We start from the raw sequence: 21,124 nt of genomic DNA, 5'->3' as shown, positions 1-21,124 counted from the left end.
CCTGTAGATGGCGGAGCTGGGGGAGCTGCCCGGGTCGTAACTAACACGCACGTGGCCCTGGTACAGCTCCACTGCCATGTGATCGTTGTCACCGTTGTACAGCAGAATCCCGTTGTCCTCTGCCGTGGAGACCTAAAGGGCAGCGGCATGTTCTCTCCCCCACCTTACCCACTTCCTGCAAATCACACACAGCAGCTCAAGCCAGTGGTGGAGGTGGGGGGGGGGGGGGTACCAGACAGGAGTCCCACGATCGCAGTAGAGATGCTAGGCCACAGGCAGGAATGGCCCCCTCCTGCCTAACTGGCCCAAGTGGCATGTCCTCTAGGGGCCACTGCAGAGGCTTGAGTCCCTTCACTCCCTGCCCAACACACACACACACACACACACACACACACACACACACACACACGTTCAAATCCCAGTCACTGACAGTGTGGCCACAGCCAAGCCAGCAAAAACACAGGTGCGAGATCTCAGCACCACCTTCCAGGACAGAGAAAGCTAGACTGGGTGTGGGTTCTAGGCCAGGCTGGGATCTCCAGAGGATACATTCTGGAAGGTTCTCTGCTAGGCTAGAGCTACTCAAACCTAGAAGGCCACTCAGGAGACAATGCCTGTCACTCACTGCAGCCAAGTCAGCCAAGCCACAGGCTGTCTCTTACTCATGTCCCACCCTTTCCGGTGAGGACCTGACCAGGGTCCAGACCAGCCCAGTCACAGCACCCTTGACTCCGTGGCTGGTCCAGGAATAGACATGTGACTGAAGCTGAACCAATGGGGACTATCCTCAGCTGCTGCTTATTGTTGAGCTTGAGTTGGAAAAGCTGGGAAATCTAACAACGGGAAGAGCAGGCTACAGGGAACAGCTGAGGCAGACCTGCTCTCCACACGTCTGCTAGGGGCTCGGGAGTTTTATTTTACTGAGTGGTGAGGCTGGCTGTGGACGTGTGTGGCCAGCATAAGTGGGACAGAGGAGAAAACAGCAGAGTTTAAGAGGCTGAAGGGTTGTGGGGGTAAAGAGAAGAGAAGAACAGGGTGCAGTATCTGGAATAGAGAGCGGAATCTGGGACAAGAGATAACACAAGAGGAATTTTCTTTCTTTTTTTTTTTTTAATCATGTTAAGAGTTTTATAAGCTCCTCTTTTTTGGCTCCCTAAGAAAAAATTTAGTAGTGTCTGGATCAAGGGGCTGGGCAGTGGCACACCCAGTTAAGTACACATAGTACTAAGCACAAGGACCTGTGTGAGGATCTGGGTTTGAGCTCCCCACTCCCCACCTGCAGGGGAGCTGAAGCTTCACAAGCAGTGAAGCAGATCTGTAGGTGTCTTTCTTTCTCTCTCCCTCTCTGTCTCCCCCCCCCTTTCAGTTTCTCTCTGTCCTATCCAATAAAATGGAAAAAATGGCTTCCAGGAGCAGTGGATTCATAGTGCCAGCACCAACTACAGAAATAACCCTGGAGGAAAATAAATTGGCGGAGGAGGAGGAGGGGAGGGAAAGAAATGGGGCATGCATTTTTTTTCTCCTCAATGAGAGCACATGCTCAGCTAGGACATGAGGTTGCAGGTGGAGGAGGGTGGGGCAGGGGTACATAGCATAATAGTTATACTAAGAGGTTCTCCTGCCTGAGGCTCCGAAGTCCCATGTTGAATCCCCCCCACTACCATAAGCCAGAGTTGGTCAGTGCACTTAGTAAAGAGAGAGAGAGAGAGACAGACAGAGACAGAGAGAGGGACAGAAAGGACGTGGGGATGCTCAGTCAGGGCTCATTCTGACCAGGTTCCTGCTGCCTGGTGGAGGTGGGGCTGAGATGCAGCTGAGGCAAAGGTGGGGGAGAGCATCCAGGTAACTGGCTTCTCTCACCTGCAGCCCCACCCTTCTCTGAGATGGTTGTGTGGCCCAGGGACCTTTCCACCTGTTTCCACTATTCACATGGAGAATACAACCACATCTGAAGAGTTCTACCACCGGGTCCTTTTGATGCTCAGACCCGAGGCCGGGGCCCCTGCTGCATGACTCCCCTCTGGGCCCAGCCCCCCCCCCCACGCACCCACCTGCAGGGTGATGTTGGCCCTCGGCCAGTTCTGCAGGTCGGTGAACTGCAGGTACGTGTCCCGGTCCACAAAGTTGACGCTGAGCAGTTTCTCACACTCAGGGCCACCGAAGCCCGGGAGGCACTGGCACACAGGCTGGCTGCCTTGGTTCACACAGTTGGCCCCATTCTGGCATTCGGTCCCCTCACAGGGGCTCTTGGGGGCAGGCGGGCGAGGAGTGAGCTCACAGAACTGCCCACTGAGGGGGAAAGGACTCGGCTCAGAAAGGCAGGGTGGAGGGAGTAAGTCACCAAACATTGTGAGAAAGCAGGTCCTTAAAATTAGCAGAAGAAACTCCTAAAAAACACTGTCTGTCAACATAACCAGCTGGTAGTGCACCTGGATGAGTGCACGTTACAATGTGCAAGGACCTAGGTTCAAGACCCCGGTCCTCACCTCAGGGGGAAAGCTTTGTGAGTGGTGAAACAAGGCTGCAGGTATCTCTCTATCTCCCCCTACGCTCTTGATTTCTGGCTGTCTCTATCCAATAAATAAATAAAGATTAGGAAAACAAATATTTATAGCACCATTATTCATAATAACTCCAAACAGAAACAACTCAGGTGCCCGTGAACTCATGAGTGGACAGACACGGGTAGCATAATCATGTGCGAGATTATTCCTCAGCAATAAAAAGGAGTGGAGTTCTGAAACATGCTGTCACATAGGTGAACCCTGAAACACGATGCTGAGTGAAAGGAATCAGTCGCAAAGGGCCAGAGGTTGCATGACTCCACTCAGAAGCAGTACCCAGAATAAACCAATCTATGATCACGGGTATGAGTGGACTAGTGGTTGCCTGGGCCGGGCCTGGCCTGGCAGGGAGTTGGGGTGACAGATGAGGGATGTGGGATTTCAGTGAAGGAGTTATGAATATGGTCTCAAGTTGACTGCAGTCAGAGATGGAGAACTCTGAGACTGTAGAAAAGAGAGTGGTGCACTTTGACAGAGTGGATTGTAAGGCGTGTGAATTAGAGCTCAACAAAACTGTTAGGAAAGTCAAAGACATAAGCCAAGCTCGAGCGGAGTGGCCTGAAGCAGGTATCCCAGCCTCCCACAGAGGCTCTGATACAGAGGCAGATGGCCTCCACAGTGCACACCCGCCCCCCAATTCCCCACCACATGGAAGGGACCCTCTTAACCCTGAAGGCTAAGTCATGTTCCAAAGCCAGTAGAGCAACCATCCAACCCCAGTCTATGGTCCAGGCCTGGAGGACTCTGCCACCTGCCTGAGCAAGGACTGCTGGGAGGGAGGGCAAGCCCCTGGGGGCCACTCACCTGTAGCCCTCAGCACAGACACAGGCATAGCTGTTGACTTGGTCCACGCATGAGGCCCCATTCTGGCAGCGGTGATCCCTGCAGTCATCCCGGTTCTCACTGCAGTTGTCGCCTGTGTAACCAGGGACACACTCACACCTGGGGGTGAGGGGCAGGGTCAGCCAGAGCTCAGCAGAGGAGCTGTGTATGAACAGAGACGCTCAAGACCCTGGGGATTTATGGGGTCCCTGTACCCCCCACTTGGATATGGATATATATATATTCCTTTTTTTTTTTTTTGCCTCTAGGGTTATCGCTAAGGCTCAGTGCCTGCACCATGAATCTACTGCTCCTAGAGGCTATTTTTTCCCTTTTGGTGCCCTTGTTTTTTTTTTGTTTTTTTTAATCTTTGTTGTGGCTATTATTATTATTACTGTCATTGATGTCATTGTTTGTTGGATAGGACAGAGAGAAATGGAGAAAAGAGGGGAAGACAGAGAGGGGGAGAGAAAGATAGACACCTGCAGACCTGCTTCACTGCTTGTGAAGCGATGCCCCTGCAGGTGGGGAGCCGGGTGCTTGAACCGGGATCCTTATGCCAGTCCCTGCACTTCGCGCCATGTGAACTTAACCCTCTGCGCTACCAACCGACCCCCTCATTTTTTTTTTACCAGAGCACTGGTCAGCTCTGGCTTATGGTATCTACCCTTTTTTAATGCTTTATTTTATTTTAATGAGAGAGACACGCAGAGAGAGATACCAGAGCACTCTTCAGCTCTGGCTTATGGTAAGGTTGGGGATTGAACCTGGGACCCAAGAGCCTCAGGCATGAGAGACCTTTTGCATAACCATTATGTTGTGCCCCTAGTCCCATTTTTTTAATTCTTTTTTTAAATTATTATCTTTATTTGGTGACTAGAGACAGCCAAAAATCGAGAGGGAAGGGGGAGATAGAGAGGGAGAGAGGGGGAATAGATAGCATAATGGTTATGGTAAAAAAAAATGGTAAAATGGTAAAAAAAAAAAAAAAAAAAGGAGGAGAAGAAGAAGGAGAAAGAAATAAGAGAGGGTGAGAGACAGAGAAGAGAAAGAGACACCAGGGTCCAGGTGATGGTGCACCTGGTTAAGTGCACATGTTACAGTGCGCAAGGACCCAGGTTCAAGTCCCTGGTCTCCACCTGCAGGGAGGAAAGCTTCACAAGTAGTGAAGCAGGGCTATAGGTATCTATTTGTCTTTCTCCTTCTATCCCCCATCTCAATTTCTCCCTGTCTCTATCTAATAAATAAGTAGATATAATATTATATTTTAAAAAGAGAGTGAGAGACATCTGTAGCCCTGCTTCACCACTTGCAAAGCTTCCCTCCTGCAGGTGGGGATCAGGGGCTCAAAGCCAGGTCCTTATGCATTGTAGCTTGTGTGTTCAACCAGGTGAACCACCATGCAGCTCCCTTTTTTAATTTTTTAACTTTATTTTGATAGAGAGTAAGACAGAGGGGTGGAGAGGGAAAGAAAAACAGAGACACATCAGCAGCACGGCTTCACCCCTTGTGAAGCTTCCCCCCTGCAGATGGGGACAGGGGTTCGAACCTGCTGTGTGGTAAAGTACACTCTTACCAGGTTCACCACTGCCCTGTCCCTGGATACTTACACTGATTCCCAGCAGATACTCCGGCCTCAGGGGAGAGGGAGACGTCCCCCAGGGAGTCAGCCCAGGCTGCGGCAGGAAGCTAGAGCTAGGGAATTGCGGGGCCCCACCCTGGAAGCAGGCAGCACTGACCTGGGCCCATCCGGGGTGCCCACACACCGGGCCTGGTGCTGACATGGGTTCCGCTCAGGGGCGCAGAAGTCCACTAGCTGCTCACAGGCCCTTCCTGGGGAGAACAGAGGTGGGAGAGAGTTTGCCCCATGCTCTGCCAGCAGACAGGACAGGTGTGGGATGTGGAGGATGCTCTAGCTGCCTCCCGTCAGGCCCTCGAACCCGCCCCTCACCTGAGTACTGCAGGGGACACTGGCAGGTGTAGTTGCCCACGCCGTCCACACAGGTGCCCCCGTTGGCGCATGCGTGCTCCACACAGTCGTCCACGTTCACCCCGCAGGTTGGGCCTTCAAAGCCCGCAGGACAGGAGCACCTGGAGGCCAGGAGGATAGAGAGGTGGACCCATGAGGGGAGCCTGTGGCCCCTTCAATGTCATCATACCCAGAGGGTGGCAGTGGTGTGGGTGAACAAGCCACCTTGCATCATGGCCCTCAACCACAGTTAAGGCAGGGAGATGGAGGTAGGGGTGAGTCAGACAGCACTGAGACTGGGTAGGGAAGACCAAGTACTTGGGGTGAGCCGTCAGGACAGGCTCCTTGGAGGAGGTGATGTATTAGACAAAGACCCCCAACCAAGGAGAGTAGGAAAAGGAGAGAGAGCAGTTTGCCAGGGGTCTGGGAGGGGCTGTACCCATCCCAACAGCCCAGAACTTGGTGAGCACAGACTTCAGGGATGAGCAGAGCTGGGGAAGGGGCAGGTCATGGAGGATGCTGGAGGAGACTGATGGTCAGTGTGAGGTGCACCTTCTCCGGGTCATGTGGGCTTGCCCAAGTGGTGTCTCTGGGAGGTCTGGGAAATTAATTTCCTGATCGCTGAGTTCTATGTGAGCTCTTCCCTAAACTGCCCTCTGCCTTCCAGAGTCTGGGTGGCTCCAAATCCTCTAAATAAAAGGGCAACCGGAGCTGTTGGGGTTTCAGAAGTGAAGGAACAGGGGGGCTGGGTGTTGGCACACCCAGTAGAGCTCACATGCTACCATGTGCAAAGATCTGGGTTCAAGTCACTGGATCCCACCAGGTGTTGGGGAGACTTCACAAGCAGAGGAGCAGTGCTCCTCACTCTTTTTCTTCCTATCTCTCTCTCTCCCTCCATAACTCTCACTGTCTTTCACCCTCTATAAAAAAGAAAAAAAATAGGGGCCAAGCAGTGGTACTTCTCGCTGAACACACACATTACCATGCTTGGGGACCATGGCTCAAGCACACGGGGGGGGGGGGGGGGGGGTGTACAGGGGGAGGGGGATGTTTCACAAGCAGTGAAGCAGGTCTGCTGCAGGTCTCTGTTGGTCTGCTTCTAAATTCTGCTTCTAAGACCACTTCTGTTTCACTGGTTTAATCCCCCCTGCTTAACACTGTATTCTATTTACATAACCACTGTTAACTAAGCACCACCCTGCCTCCAGGGCATTGGTTTAATCCTCACTGTTTTGCACACTTTTTCCTTCTCCCCATCTCCTATCCTACATACATTCTCTTCGGACCTGACACTTCCGCCTCAGGATATATAAGGACAGGATTGTGATTAGAGATAGCTTAGATTGTCCTGCGTTCCACATGAATAAAGACTGAACAGCGTACCAATCAGCCATGAGTCCCTAGTCCTCTCTCTCCCGCCCGCGAAGCTAGCCTAGCTCGGCATAATGGTGCCCGAACAGGGACTGGCAGGTCTCTAATTTTATTTTATTTCTATTTATTTATTTATTTAATTTACCAGAGCACTGCTCAGCTCTGGTTTATGGTGGTGCTGGGGATTGAATTTGGGACCTTTGGTGCCTCAGGCATGAAAGGTTCTTTGCATAAACATTTGCTGCCTCCCCAAATCTCTAAATGCCTTCTTTTTTATTTTTATTAATTAATGAATAGAGAGAAAAATCAAGAGGGGACGGTTACACAGAGAGGGAAAGAGACAGAGATATATCTGCAGCCCTACTTCACTACTTGTGAAGCTTTCCCCTACAGGTGGGGACCAGAGGCTTGAACCCGGGTCCTTGCACATGTAGTGTATGCACTTAACCAGGCGTGCCACCATCCAGCCCCTCTCTCTCTCTCTCCCTATCTTCCTCCCCCTTCTCAATTTCTTTCTGTCATATCAAATAAAAATATTAAATGAAAACATGGCTAACAGGATCAGTGGATTCATAGTGCTGGCACCAAGCCCTAGCGAAAATATGGTGGCATTAATAATAATTTTTTAATATATTACTTATTTTTGAGAAAGATAGGAGGAGAGAGAAAGAACCAGACATCACTCTGGTACATGTGCTGTTGGGGACTGAACTCAGGACCTCATGCTTGAGAATCCAATGCCTTATCCACTATGCCACCTCCCAGACCACATAATAATTTAAAAAAAAATAAATGTAAAAAGCAAAACAAAACAAAAAGACCACCAGGAGCGGTGGACTTGGGCAGTCACTGAGCCCTAACAACCTAGCAGCAAAAGAAAAAAGTGAACGAACAAATGGTCTCTCAAGTTAAGAGGTTTTTTGTTCTCTGCATTAAAAATGATTGAAGGAAGACTTCATGAAATTGTTTAAGTGCTGACCAAGCACTAAAAGCCATTTTTCATGACACTCTGGGTTTTTATCATACAAACTTCAGAAGGCTTCAAAGAATCAAGTGACATGGCTCTAATAAGACTGATTCCTTTAGTTTACTTCTGTGAACTCACTCAGCATTTTAGCTCTGTGTCTGCTATACAACTAGACTGGCCACTGAGCCAATCAGAATCTCCCACTGTGTAATGTTTACTCCTGGGCACACGGTGCACCTGCTTGAGCACAAGGACCTGGGTTCAAGTCCCTGATCCCCATCTACAGGGGGTGGGGGGAAGTTTTGAGAGAGATGAAGCAGCACTATAGCTCTCTCTCTCTCTCTCTCTCTCTCTCCCTGTCCCTCTCTGTCTCTATCAAATAAATAAGCAAAAAATTAAATACAATCATCAAAAAGAAAAAAGGAAGGAAGAAGAGCAGCTGGGTGTTGGTGCACCCTGTAGGGCATACATGTTACCATGTGCAAGGACCTGGGTTCAAGCCCCTGATCCCCACCTGAGAGGGCAAAGTTTCACGAGTAGTAAAATTGTGCTGCAGGTCTCTCTCTCTCCTCTCTCTCTCTCTCTCTCTCTCTCTTTGTCTCCCCCTTCCCTTCCTTCTCAATGTCTCTGTCTCTATCCAAGATAAATAAAATATTAAAACATTAAAGTAAATAAATAAATCTATATTCCCATCCTGGCAGAGTTCACAACTAAAAACTAGGATAAAACAGATCACAGACAAATCTTTTTGAAGACTTTTTTTTTTTACCAGAGCACTGCTCTGCTCTGGTTTATGGTGGTGCAGGGATTGAACCTGGGACTTCAGAACTTCAGGCATAAGAGTCTCTTTGCATAACCATTATGCTATCTCCACTCCCACCCAAAGAACATAAATATTTCCCCTTAAATAGATGACAGAAGAAAACTATAGGGGACACTAGGCTGGAGATACAAGTTTAAGGAGGAAAGGAAGACAGAGGTAAAATATTTAAACTGTGATCGAGGAACTTTTTGTTCCTGATTTTAAAATGGCATCAAACTGCTATGCTGTTCAGGTTCCACTGGAGAAGGATGAAAAAGATTTAAAGAATGATAGTTTTATTTTAAATATATATATATAGAGATAGATATAGATAGATAGATAGATAGATAGATAGATAGATTGATTTATCTACTGCATAGAGACAGACAGGCATCAAGAGAGGGAAGGGTGAGACAAAGTGGGAGAGAGAATGACACCTGCTGCCCTACTTTACTGCTTGTGAAACTTTCTCCCTGCAGGTGGGGGCTTATAGTATGTGTGCTCAGCCATGTGCGATAACATCTAGCCCAATTGCTTTATTTTTAAATCTCCACAGTTATTATAACATCCTGGTAATTGCATCCTTGACCATGAAAAAAAAAACCTCACTCTTATAATGAAAATGACAGCTATCACTCAAGATCGAGTAAAAGGATATACAGTTTACAACTTTTTTTTTTTAAGATAGAGGCAGAGAGGCAGAGGTAGAGAGTGAAAGAGGAGGCCAAGCGGTTAAGTGCACATAGTACTAAGCACAAAGACCTGTGCAAGGATCCCGGTTCAAGTCCCCTGGTCCCCATCGGGAGGGGGGACGCTTCACAAGTGGTAAAGCAGGTCTACAGGTGTCTCTCTTTCTCCATCTCTAACTCCTCTTCCCTTTCAACTTCTCTTTGCTCCCGTCCAATAAAATGAGAAAAAAAAATGGCCATCACAAAGAGAGAAAGAGAAAAAGACACCACAGCACTGTAGCTTCCTTCCATGCAATGCGGCCCAGGATCAAATTTGGGTCACGCACACACGGTCAAGCAGCGCACTAAGTGACCTTTTTGCTAACCTGAAGTTTGGGATTTCTCTTGGGAGATAGGGGAGTGCGGATGGTCTGAAGCCCACATGAGTGTAGGGGAGTTCAGGGGGAGCCCCACAGGCCATGTCAGCTCTGTGTGTTTGTGGTTGTGTGTGTGTGGGTGGGGGGTTCCCTAGGAATGGTCTGCCTCAGGTTATCAGCAAGACGAGCAGATTTATTTCTTTATTTATCTACCATCTCCAGGGCTCCACTGCTCTGAGCTGACTTTAGATAAAGACAGAGAGGTAGAGGGAGAGAGACACACACACACAGAGAGAGACACACACAGCACGGAGCTTCCTCCAGTGCTGTGGGGGCCAGGCACAAGCAAAGTCTTGGGGGTTCATGGAGATGACTGAGGTCTCAGGTGCCCCCCTATAGCCTCTGGCCACTGTCACTATGTAAGCCCTCGGGTTTCAGTGCCTTCCAAAGAGCCTTGGGATCCCCTGCACTAATCTCTCTGAGCCCCGGGCCTGGCTAAGCACCCCATTTCCTCCCAGAGCCCCGGGGTGGGGTAGAGTGTGGGTCATCCTGTTTGAAGGAGGAGTGCCCCCAAGGGTTGGGGTTCTGGGACCCATCATGGCCTCCCTTCCCTTCCAAGTCCCACCTCCCAGTCCCAGCCCATAGGGCAACTCACGTGAATCCTGCATCCTCACCCTCCTGCATGTGGCAGCTCCCCCCATTGGCACAGGGGCCGCTGGAGCAGCTGTCCAGGGACACCTCACAGTCCCGGCCCTGGGGAGAAAGTCAGTGCTGGCCGCTCCAGGGAAACCCCAGCGCCCCTCAGCAACTCTGCCCCTCACACCCCAAGGGGTAAGCCTGTTGAATTATGCATTCACATGTTCTGTCACTGAGGAATTCTTCACTGGAAGATGGAAGGAAAGCTCACCAAGACCCTCACAAGGATCTGGGTTCAAGTCCCTGCTCCCCACCTGCGGGGGGGGGGGGGTGTCACTTCACAAGTGGCGAAGCAGGTCTGCAGGTATCTTTCTTTCACTCTCCCTCTCTCCCTTCTCTCTCAATTTCTCTCTGTTCTAGCCAATAAAATGGAAAAAGTGGCACCAGGAGCAGTGGATTCATAGTGCTGGCACCAAACCACAACAGTAACCCTGGAGGCAAATAAAAAAATTAATAATAATAATAAACAGGAAAAATGGGTCTGGGAGTAGTGGATTCACATGATTCCTGCATGCAAAACAAACATGCCAGCAAAAGAAACCTTCACCCCCATCTGCTCTGAGCCAGGGACTGGCCAGGGCCCTGGAGGGGACAGGACACCCCCCCACCACACACACACACAGGGCCTCAGTCGCCACTCACCATGTAGCCACTGGGGCAGACACACCTGTGCACCTCCTGGGGGTCCTTATGGCAGGTGCCCTGGTTCTGGCAGGGGCTGGACAAGCAGGGGTCACACTTGGCCAGGACATCCAGGGTGGGAGGACCTGCCAAGAGGAGAGCAGTAGTGCCAGGAAGAAGGAGGCAGGACAGGCTGGGCTTAGAGCCCAACTGACCTTCCATCTAACACTTCCTTCTGGCAGGAATGGCTGGTGGGAGGGGATTTCTGCCCCTTCTCTGAATCTTTCTCTCCTCTTTCGTTCTCAGTCTGCTCCCTGGCCTCCACTCCCTGTAAAATGGGTCCCTCAACATCCTCTTCCTTGTTAGAATGTGAAAGTTAAACAAGCTAGTCCCCCCAAAAAAAATTGAGGGCAATGGACAGCTAAAGGGGCAGGACAAGACATTTTAAAGGGCCTGCTCCCTCTATAGCTCTGGGCACAACCTTCTCCAGCCCCTCCAGGACTCCCCAGCCATCCACCCCTGAACTTGAAAGTGGACAGGGCAGCCAGGCTGTGGGGATGTCAGGACCTCACACAGACAGAGCTGCCATGTAGCTCCAGCTTCCACTCCAGACTCCAGCCAAGTCAGGAAACATCATGAGCAAAAACAGAAACAGAAATGCTGGGGTCGGGTGGTGGTGCACCTGGTTAAGCACATGCATTACAGCGTGAAAAGACCCAGGTTTGAGGCCCCAGTCCCCACCTGCAGGGAGGAAGCTTCACAAAGTGGTGAAGCAGTGCTGCAGGTGTCTCTCTGTCTCTCCTCCCTCTACCCCCCTTCCCTGTTGATTTCTGATTGTATCCACAATAAAGATGATGATGATGATAATGATAATGATGATAATAATAATAATAATGAAATAGAAATGCTTTCTGGTCACGACCAGGAGAAACTTCCTCAACACACGTTGGGCTCAGTTTCTCAATTCATGCTGGTTACCTGGGTGTTTTCAGTTGGTGAAAATCCAGACAGATATTGGCATGAGATCTGTGTGCTTTTCTGTTAGACAATCTCCACTTAAGTAACACATTAATTTAAGAATTAAGTTGGCAGCCCCCCTTCATTAAATAAATACTGGGGCTGGCAAGATAGCTCACTTGGGCAGTGTGCTGCTTTGTCCTGTGCCCTACCCAGGCTCCAACTTGGCTTCCCCCACTGCACTGAAGGAAGCATTTATGTGATTTATTTCTCTTTGCCTCTCTATGTCATTCTTTCTATCTGCAAAAGTGGCAAATAAATAAATACTGAAGCAGGGCCAGCTGGTCTTTTAAGAGTGCACACACAACCATGCTCGAGGACCCGAGTTCAAGCCTCTGGTCCCCACCTGCAGAAGTGGAAGCTTCATGAGTGGTGGAGCAGTGCTGCAGGTGACTCCCCCTTCTCTCAGTCTCTCTGTCTCTCCCTCTCTTTCTCTTTGTCTCTTGCCCTCTATCAAAGGGAACTAATGACTTCCAGGAATGGTGGAGTTATGCAGACACTGAGCCCTAGCAATAATCCTAAAAGCAACAAATTTTAAAAAGAGAGAGAGAAAAAGAAAGAAAACTAAACCAATGTTTCCACATAAACTGCCTCCAACAGCTAACAGACCCACCATAGACGGAGCCCCTGCACACAGGGCCAGGGCCGCCTCACTAGACCATGGCTGTGTCTAACTTCTGGCCTCAGTCTACAGCTCTCCCAGCTTCTAGAGGGGAGGCCAGGGGCTTCCCCTGGTGGGCTCCAGTGGCCTCCTGCACACCTGGCTGGGCCTGGGGCAGCCACTCCATCACCTCTCTCAGCTCAGCAGGCTGCCAGGACTGGGGCTGTCAGTCAACCCATCCATCAAGCTTTGAGCTGTATTCACAGATGACCAGTGTGGAGCCTCCAATCACAGGCTGTCCCTGCCTTTCTGCAAATGTCAGGAGAACTGTGTAGCTGGGCTCAGTGGCTCCAGGGTGGAAGCTAATTGCTGAGCAAGATTTCTACCAAAGGGAGGTCTGAGTGTTCACACTGTTGAGAGCCTCAGAGCTTCCAGAAATACTGCTGCTATTTTTACGTCCCTTACATAACCCCAGGGAAGGATTAAAGCCCTTTTAGCCTGAGCTTTTCTGCTGGCTCTTGTTCGCTGGACGTCAGGGCTGGGAAGCAGCTGTGCTAACAAGCAGCAGGTGCCTCCTTCCTGCCGCCTGCCACTCACGCCCTCTGCAGCTGGTCATCACAGGCACACAGGAGCATTTGCAGGTTCTGCCAAGGCTGGACAGGTCCTTCCCCAGCAGCAGGAAGCAGGATGCACCCCACCTCTCATCTCCATGCTCCCAGGCTCACCTTGGCATTCAAACTTCTTGGCAGGAGTGGTGAGCAGCAGCTTGCCCTCCATGTCCGGGGGCCCAGCACAGCGGGCAATGCCTGGCTCCTTGTAGCCTGTCTTCACCCAGCCAGACAGCCAGCGGAGGTGGCAGTCACAGTACAGGGGGTTGGCACCAATGGCCCTGGGTCAGAGTAGAGGGAAGCAGACGTTAGAGCTTCATGGGCCCTTCATCTGCTGGCAGCCCAAGGTGCCAGGCACCATGTCAGGGACTGGCAGAGACCCTCATCACCTGCAATTGCTGAGTATCTATGGGGGGGCAAGCACGGGTTTAATGGGGGTGTCTGGCCTGGCACCCCTACTTTCCCTTCTGTCCTCCCTCCCTCCCTTCCTTCCTTTCTTAGTTATCTTTATTTATTCTATAGAGACAGCCAGAAATCTAGAGGGACAGGGGTCAGGGAGGAGAGAGACAAACACCTTCATCCCTGCTTTACCACTTGCAAAGCTTTTCCCCTGCAGGTGGGGACCAAAGGCTTGAACCCAGAACCTTACGGATTGTAACATGTGTGCTCAACCAGGTGCATCACCACCTGGCTCCCCCCATCTCCTCTCTCTCTCTCTCTTTTAATTGCCAGGGTTATCGCTGGGACTCAGTGCTGACACTACAAATTCACCACTCCCAGAGACCATTTTTTCTTTCTATTTTATTAGATAAGACAGAGAGAGATTGAGAGAGGAGGGGGAGATAGAGAGGGAAAGAAAGATAGACACCTGCAGCCTGCTTCACTGCTTATGAAGTGGACCCCCTGCAGGAGGGGAGTGGGGGTTCAAACCTGGGTCCTTTCACTTGGTAATGTGTGTTTCTGTGTTGAAACAGACTAAGAAAGAGAGAGACAAGAGCCTAAGATCACACAAGGGAAGTGGGGGACTGGGGTTTGAATCTGTGCCACTGAGGTCACATTATCTGGAGTATGGGAGAAGGGAACCAAGATTCACAACTGTGATGAACCAGCTGCTTTCTCCACCAGAAAGTGGCCAGTCCTCTCAGCCCCACAGTGTAAGCTCTCTGCATCTCTGAGAATGGGAACTAGGGGCCAGGTGGTGGTGCACCTGGTGAAGCACACACATTATAATGCGCAAGGTCCTAGGTTCAAGACCTCAGTCCCCACCTGCAGGGGGAAAGCTTTATGAGTGATGATGCACGACTGTAGGTGTCTAACTCTCTACCTCCTCCTCCCCTCTCAAATTCTCTCTATCTCTATCCAATAATGTTGACCGGCGGAAGGATCCCGGTTCGAGCACCCGGCTCTCCACCTGCAGGGGAGTCGCTTCACAGGTGGTGAAGCAGGTCTGCAGGTGTCTATCTTTCTTTTCCCCTCTCTGTCTTCCCCTCTTGTCTCCATTTCTCTCTGTCCTCTCCAACAGCAACGACATCAATAACTACAACAATAAATTTAAAAAACATGTTTTTTAAAAGAAGAAATAAATGGGAACTGAGCCTTTCATGGAACAAGCAACGTCCCAGCAGTCACTCAGCTAGTGAAGGGCGGCTTCTGGTCCAGTCTCACAGCCATCTGACTCTGGAGCTCACCTTCCTCTTCCTCCTTTTTTTTTTTTTTTTTGCTTCATTAAGTGCATAGATAATAGGCTCAGCAGAAAGCATTTCAAACACTGCAGACAAAGCAGCTCACATCTTGTGAATGTACTAAATGCAGGAACTGTACACATCAAAACAGCTATTTACATAGTATGAGGATTTCACCTCCATGTGTTTTAAGGCATATTCCAGTTCCTGATGCAAGACAGTTCCTATGGAGTGTACGTTTGTGATAGCTATCAAATTATCAAGCAGATAGCTTCCACCCCCCTCTCTCTCTCCTCCTTTCTGAAGTTTCCTAATTTTATTTCTTTTGTAAATTTGTGTTTATTTATTGAATAGAAACAGAAAGAAACCAAGAGGGAGGGGTAAATAGAGAGGGAGAGAGACACCTGCAACACTGCTTTACCATTTGTGAAGCTTTTCCCCTGCAGGTGAGGCCTGGGGGGCTTGAACCCGGGTCTTTGCACATTGTAACATGTGTGCTCAACCAGGTGCACCACCAGCAGCCAGCCCCCTCTCTCTCCTTCCTTTCCACCAAGACTGCCTTCATGGAGGCTTTGGACATAGGGGATCCCACTGCTTTATGTGAACTCTTGTGTTTTTCCTTTTTTTCCCCTGCAGCTGGGTGGGTCAGGGGACGTTCTTCCTTTTTTCCAGTAAGACAATACGTGACAGAGAAAGACAGAAAGAGGAGAGATGGCACAGCACTGCTCTACTGCTCATGAAGCTTCCCCCTTTCAGTGTTCCTATGTGTTACGGTGTAGGCAAGTCATGGCTGCTGTCAGACAAAGTCTGAGCAGGCCAGGACTGAACTGAAGCTATTCATCCTTTTTGTGTCACGTCTGCTGCCAGAAAAAGTCTGAGCAGGCTGACACCAATTGCAAAGCAGGAAGTTCTAGACTAAACTGAAGCTATTTGTTTTCAATTACACTGGTAATTTGAGGACTTATTGCCTATAGAGAAAATACACAAATATTAGCTGAGGACAATAAAAAGAGATCCCCAGGGGATCTATATAGTGAAAGCAATTATGGCAGTGAGTGTGAATGGCCTAGGTGCAAAAACTGCTGTACTAGAGACTTTTAGAAGAAAAAAAATAGCTATTTGTCACCACTACAGCTTCTCAATTAGCTAGACTCAGACCAAAAGCCAGAACTATGGGTAGCTTATAGTATGGGTGACAGACTGTGGTCTCCACCTAATTATAAAGAGGCCCTATTGCTTACCCTCACCCACAGACCGCCCTGCTTCCCTTACAGGTATAGAGGTTGTGTAGTTACAGGTATTTATGATATATAGAGAGGTTGTGTAGTTAAGTTGCTAATGTAAGGGTTAATGGGTAGAAGTTAGTAAACTTTCATATAGGTAAAAGTTAGTAAACTCTTATATATACAAAGGTTAGCCAGTAGACAGACCCCATGGTGTGTGCTTACTTTACAGCAGAAGAATTCTTTAGGTAGACAGTTTACTAGATATTAGAAAAGTGTTACTTAGTTAGACCCATCTAAGAATGTGTTAAGAAGAAAAGCTACTAGACTGAGCTCCAGAAAAGATATGCTAACCCAACACAGACAGCCGAAACAAAGAGAGTAATGTTTGAAGTTATTTAGCCACGCCAAGGCCATACAGATGGTCAAAACCTAGGGGAGGGCAGGCTGTTTTAGACCAAGGGAACTTTCAAGGAGAACATGTCTATAATGATAATAATGTCTGTAGTTATTTTTGATGTCAATAAAAAAAGGTCTTTTTATATAAAAAAAAAACCCACTAGTATAGCCACAGGCCCTTTGGAATAGAACTAAAATATGCCTACTAGCTATCTACAAAATGGAGGATCCCCCCAACTCTTCATCTGCAATATTCCAGCCTTTAGGTTCATGATTGTTCAACAATTTGTTTGGCTTCTTATGTTAACTCTCCTTTCAGCCGCCAGGTTCCAAATGCTATCATGATGCCGACCAGACGTCCCTGGACAGACAACCCCACCAATGTGTCCTGGAGCTCCACTTCACCAGAGCCCCCACCCTACTAGGGAAAGAGAAAGGCAGGCTGGGAGTATGAATCGACCTGTCAACGCCCATGTTCAGCAGGGAAGCAATTATAGAAGCTGGACCTTCTATCTTCTGCATCCCACAATGACCTTGGGTCCATATTCCCAGAGGGTTAAAGAATAGGAAAGCTGGGAGTGGGCGGTAGCACAGCAGGTTAAGCGCAGGTGGCGCAAAGCACAAGGATCGGTGTAAGGATCCCCGTTCCAAACCCTGGCTCTCCAGCTACAGGGGAGTCGCTTCACAAGTGGTGAAGCAGGTCTGTAGGTATCTATCTTTCTCTCCCCCTTTCTGTCTTCCCTTCCTCTCTCGGTTTCTCTCTGTCCTATCCAACAACAATGACATCAATAACAACAATAATAACTACAACAATAAAACAAGGACAACAAAGGGAAATAAATAAATTTTTAAAAATTTAAAAAAAAAATAGGAAAGCTAGCAGAGGATGGGATGGGATACGGAATTCTGGTGGTGGGAATTGTGTGGAGTTGTACCCCTCTTATCCTATGGTTTTGTCGATGTTTCCTTTTTATAAATTAAAAAAAATGGTCTTGCATGATGTCAACAGTATCCAAGTGAAAAGTATGTAAATACAGCTCTGCAGACAGAGGCCAGACACGCTTCTCTCCTGCACCTACAGCAGTTGACACGTCACTCATTTCATTTCCCATCACCAACTCCCCTTTTTCTTCTGGGACCATAATAACTGCAGCTGGGGCCAGCCCCTGGCAGTGGTGCCATGGACTTGAACCTGAGTCTTCGCACAAGGCAAAGCATGTGCTCTACCAGGTGAGCTACCTCCTAACCCAGAGTTGCCTCTTGACTCACTTACAGGGGACAAAGCTTCACTAGCCGTGAAGCAGTACTGCAGGTGTCTCTCAGCCCTCTATCTCCCCTTCCCGTCTCAGTTTCTCTCTGACCTACCAGATTGCTGTGCAGATGTCTCCCCAAGGCTCTGCCACGTTACACAGAGATCTACGGTACTTTCAGGGCTTTCCCCAACCAATCCTGTCCCAACAAGTCACTCCAGGGTGTTGACCTAAAAAGCCTGCCTCCTCTCCCTCTCCCTCTCCCCCTCCCCCTCCCCCCCCCCCTCCCCCTCCCTCTCTCTTTCTCTCTCTTGCTCAGCAGTGCGGTAGGAGGGGGACGGCCATTCTTGGCTGGCTCCACGTGGCCCAAACTGCCATGTTCCCACCCCAACCCTGAGGTCCCCACACGAATAAAAGATTGTGTTCCCTTTCTGCTCCAAACCTCCGTTTTCTGCGTCCTGCTGCCGCGTCAAGCTACACTAGATAAATAAATAGATAATAAAAAGTGGATACTGTGCTACCAAAAAGGTTGTGCCTGCTCCCTCCATCCTCAGGCAGACTCCACACACAACCACCCTCCTAATAGTTTACCTGTGTGTGGGGGGGGAGGGGTGAATCCATAACAATCTGACTAAACCACAGTCCGAAATTTAGAGGAGAGCAGGGGAGGAGGTTAGAGACCAGCCTTCTGTGCTTCAGCAACTAGAAGCCTCAGAGCCTTGTGCCTGTGCCTCATCTCCACATCACTATTATTGCCTTTTTTTTTTTTTTTGCTTCCAGGGTTATTGATGGGACTTGGTGCCAGCACTATAAACCTACTGCTCCTGGCAGCCATATTTTCCATTTTATTAGAGAAGACAGAGAGAAACTGAGAGAGGAAGGGGAGATGGGAGGGAGGGAGAGAAAGACAGACACATGCAGTCTGCTTCACCGCTTGTGAGGTGTCCCCCTGCATGTGGGGAGCCGGGTCTTAACCTGGGATCCTTGTGTGGGTCCTTGCTCTTTGAACTATGTGCGTTTAATTGGGTGCACCTCCACCAGGCCCCCAACCATTGCAATTTGAAAGCAGACATCTATGTAATGTTAATGACAACAGACTTGTTTATTTAGTGACCCACAGGCAGGCACACTGCCACTTTCCACCTGTTTCTGGGCCTTATGGAGGGAACAGGTCCCCCAAGATGTGTTCAGTGTGGTGACTAAGGTGGCAGGACTGGTAGCTGTGTGCTGAGGATGTGGGGCTGAAGGAGGCTGTATTCCAGCCTCTGTACAGCTGCACACTGCCTAGGTGACCTTGAGCGGTTCATTCAGTGTCTCTGAATGTCTAGGGCTCAATTTATGATTTGATAAAGAGCCTGCAATCTAGATGGGGAGAAAGACAAACACGTTCAACCTGAAATGGGCACCGAGGGAATACACAGCCTGGAAAAGAGAGCAGGTTCAAGTTCAACGTGGGTTTGATTTTATTTATTCTCCTGTTCTGATCTGCTGACAGCATCCATCCTGGCTAATGGGACAGAGGCAACACTTTCAGAGGCAGAGGACACTCGTGTGTGTGTGTGTGTGTGTGTGTGTGTGTGTGTGTGTGTGTGTGTGTGTGTGTGTGTGTGTTCTAACGACACTAAAAAGAAAGGACAAGAATATAAAAACAGTGGTAGGTTTAACATGTCCACATTCACTAGGTTAATATTTTTCACCTAAGAAATGCAAGTTAGCGTAATTATGTTCTTCAAAGATAAATGGGGGTAGGAAGCTGGGCAGTGGCAACCACATAAATACTAAGCATAAGGATCCTAGAAGGCCTAGGTGGTTGTACACCGGGTTAAGTGCACATAGTAAACACAAGGACCCCAGCAAGGATCAGGTTCAAGCCCCTGGCTGCCCACCTGCAGGTGTGGGGGGGGATGCTTCAAAAGAGTGAAGCAGGGCAGGTTGTGAAGCAGGTCTACAGGTGTTTCCCTCTCTATCTCCCCCTCCTCTCTCAATTTCTCTCTATCTTTTCCAATGAAATGGAAAAAATGGCCACCTAGAGCAGTGGATTCATAGTGCTGGCACCGAACCCCAGTGATAACCCTGGAGGGAAAGAAAGAAAGAAAGAAAGAAAGAAAGAAAGAAAGAAAGAAAGAAAGGAAGGAAAGTGGGGGTATAGGGAGGGAGCTGGAGAGATGGCATAATGGTTAAGCAAAAGACTTTCACACCTAAGGTACCAAAGGCCCTAAGTCCAGTCCCCAGCATCGTCATAAGCCAGAGCTGAACAGCGCCCTAGCAGAATAAATAAATAGACAAACAAACAAATACGGAGGGATGGAGAGATTGCTCACCAAGTAGAGCAGGTGCCTTGCCATGTAAATGCCATGTGAGTGGCCATGTAGGTTTAGGCCCCAGTATAGGAAGATCTCTGATGCTGTGGGGCCTCCCTCTCTCTCCTCCCTTTCTGAATGAGAAAGTGGCCTGAGCCACTGAGACGGCTTGCATGAGGCTCCTGCTCCACAGAGATCACACACACACACACACACACACACACACACACACACACACACAAAGATAAATGCAAACTTATTTTAAATGCGTTTTCTGTAAGACATTCCAAGAGAGTAGCCTGGAGATGAGCTGACAGTTTGCTATGACAGCTGCTCCCTCCCGTCCTGTGACGGCCAAGCAGCTCACTCATCTGTCCACAGGACCGTGAGTTCAGGTTCATTCCCCAGAACTAGTATAAATAACGCAGTGTTACTCATCTTTCATGTACCTTAGAAATAGCTGAAACAGTAGCTGTTTGGTCTGTTCAAGCCAAGACCCTGCTAGGCCTCTAGCAACATCACTAAAATAGGCGTAAAATAGCTTTCCTGGGCTGTTTCACAGAGACACAGACTGTAACTTCAGAGTTTGCTCCGGAGGAGTGTTACCTCTTCTGCCCCTCCAAAGCGATGTGTTGGCCTGTGTCACCATCTCCCTTTACGGGACGGAAATGTCTTGAGAGCGGGAACTACACATCCCCCTGCGCCCGACACTAACACGAGTGTGTGCTCACGAGTCCTGCTCCAGAGCACGTGCAGCACTCAGTGTGGAAGCGAAGGAAACTCGCAGAGCAGAGAAGCAGCCCTTAGCCCACACAGGCCCTCATGGCATCTTCACCCGTTCCCTTCAGCTCCCATGTCTGGACGTGTACAACACTGAAGTCAGAGCACACTCTCTACTCGGTGTCATCAAATAAGAAAGTGTTCTAAGTAACCTATTGTGCTGGCCCCACCCCTAATTTGCTAATGAGTTCCAGAATCCAGCTTTCTAATATGCAGCAGTTTAGCAGCAACAACAGCCAGGGTACAGCAGTAAAGATGTCACTGAGTGGGGGCCCGGTGGTGGCACACCCGGTTAAGCGCACATATTACTAAGTGCAAGCGCCCGGGTTTGAGCCCCCACTCCCCACCTGCAGGGGGTCCGCTTCACGAGTGGTGAAGAGGTTTGCAGGTGTCTATCTTTCTCCCTA

The 21,124-nt window shown here is 49.3% G+C and overlaps 1 protein-coding gene across 5 annotated transcripts in view; it reads right to left on the bottom strand.

Annotated features, from left to right (window-relative positions):
* SLIT1 (slit guidance ligand 1) overlaps positions 1 to 21,124 on the bottom strand; it is a 227,781-nt gene that overhangs the window by 25,373 nt on the left and 181,284 nt on the right. For all 5 annotated transcript variants that reach the window (XM_007532657.3, XM_060192763.1, XM_060192742.1 and 2 more), the window contains 8 exons: positions 13,201 to 13,364; positions 10,879 to 11,003; positions 10,196 to 10,293; positions 5,338 to 5,477; positions 5,126 to 5,219; positions 3,369 to 3,506; positions 2,052 to 2,289; positions 2 to 132 (listed from right to left, as the gene is read on the bottom strand). In XM_007532657.3, the coding sequence (XP_007532719.2) occupies positions 2 to 132; positions 2,052 to 2,289; positions 3,369 to 3,506; positions 5,126 to 5,219; positions 5,338 to 5,477; positions 10,196 to 10,293; positions 10,879 to 11,003; positions 13,201 to 13,364 (1,128 nt within the window). The remainder of the gene's footprint in view (position 1; positions 133 to 2,051; positions 2,290 to 3,368; positions 3,507 to 5,125; positions 5,220 to 5,337; positions 5,478 to 10,195; positions 10,294 to 10,878; positions 11,004 to 13,200; positions 13,365 to 21,124) is intronic.

Source organism: Erinaceus europaeus, chromosome 1, assembly GCF_950295315.1.
Source record: "Erinaceus europaeus chromosome 1, mEriEur2.1, whole genome shotgun sequence".
Classification (NCBI taxonomy): Eukaryota; Metazoa; Chordata; class Mammalia; order Eulipotyphla; family Erinaceidae; genus Erinaceus; species Erinaceus europaeus.
This window is presented reverse-complemented; position numbering and strand designations above follow the sequence as displayed.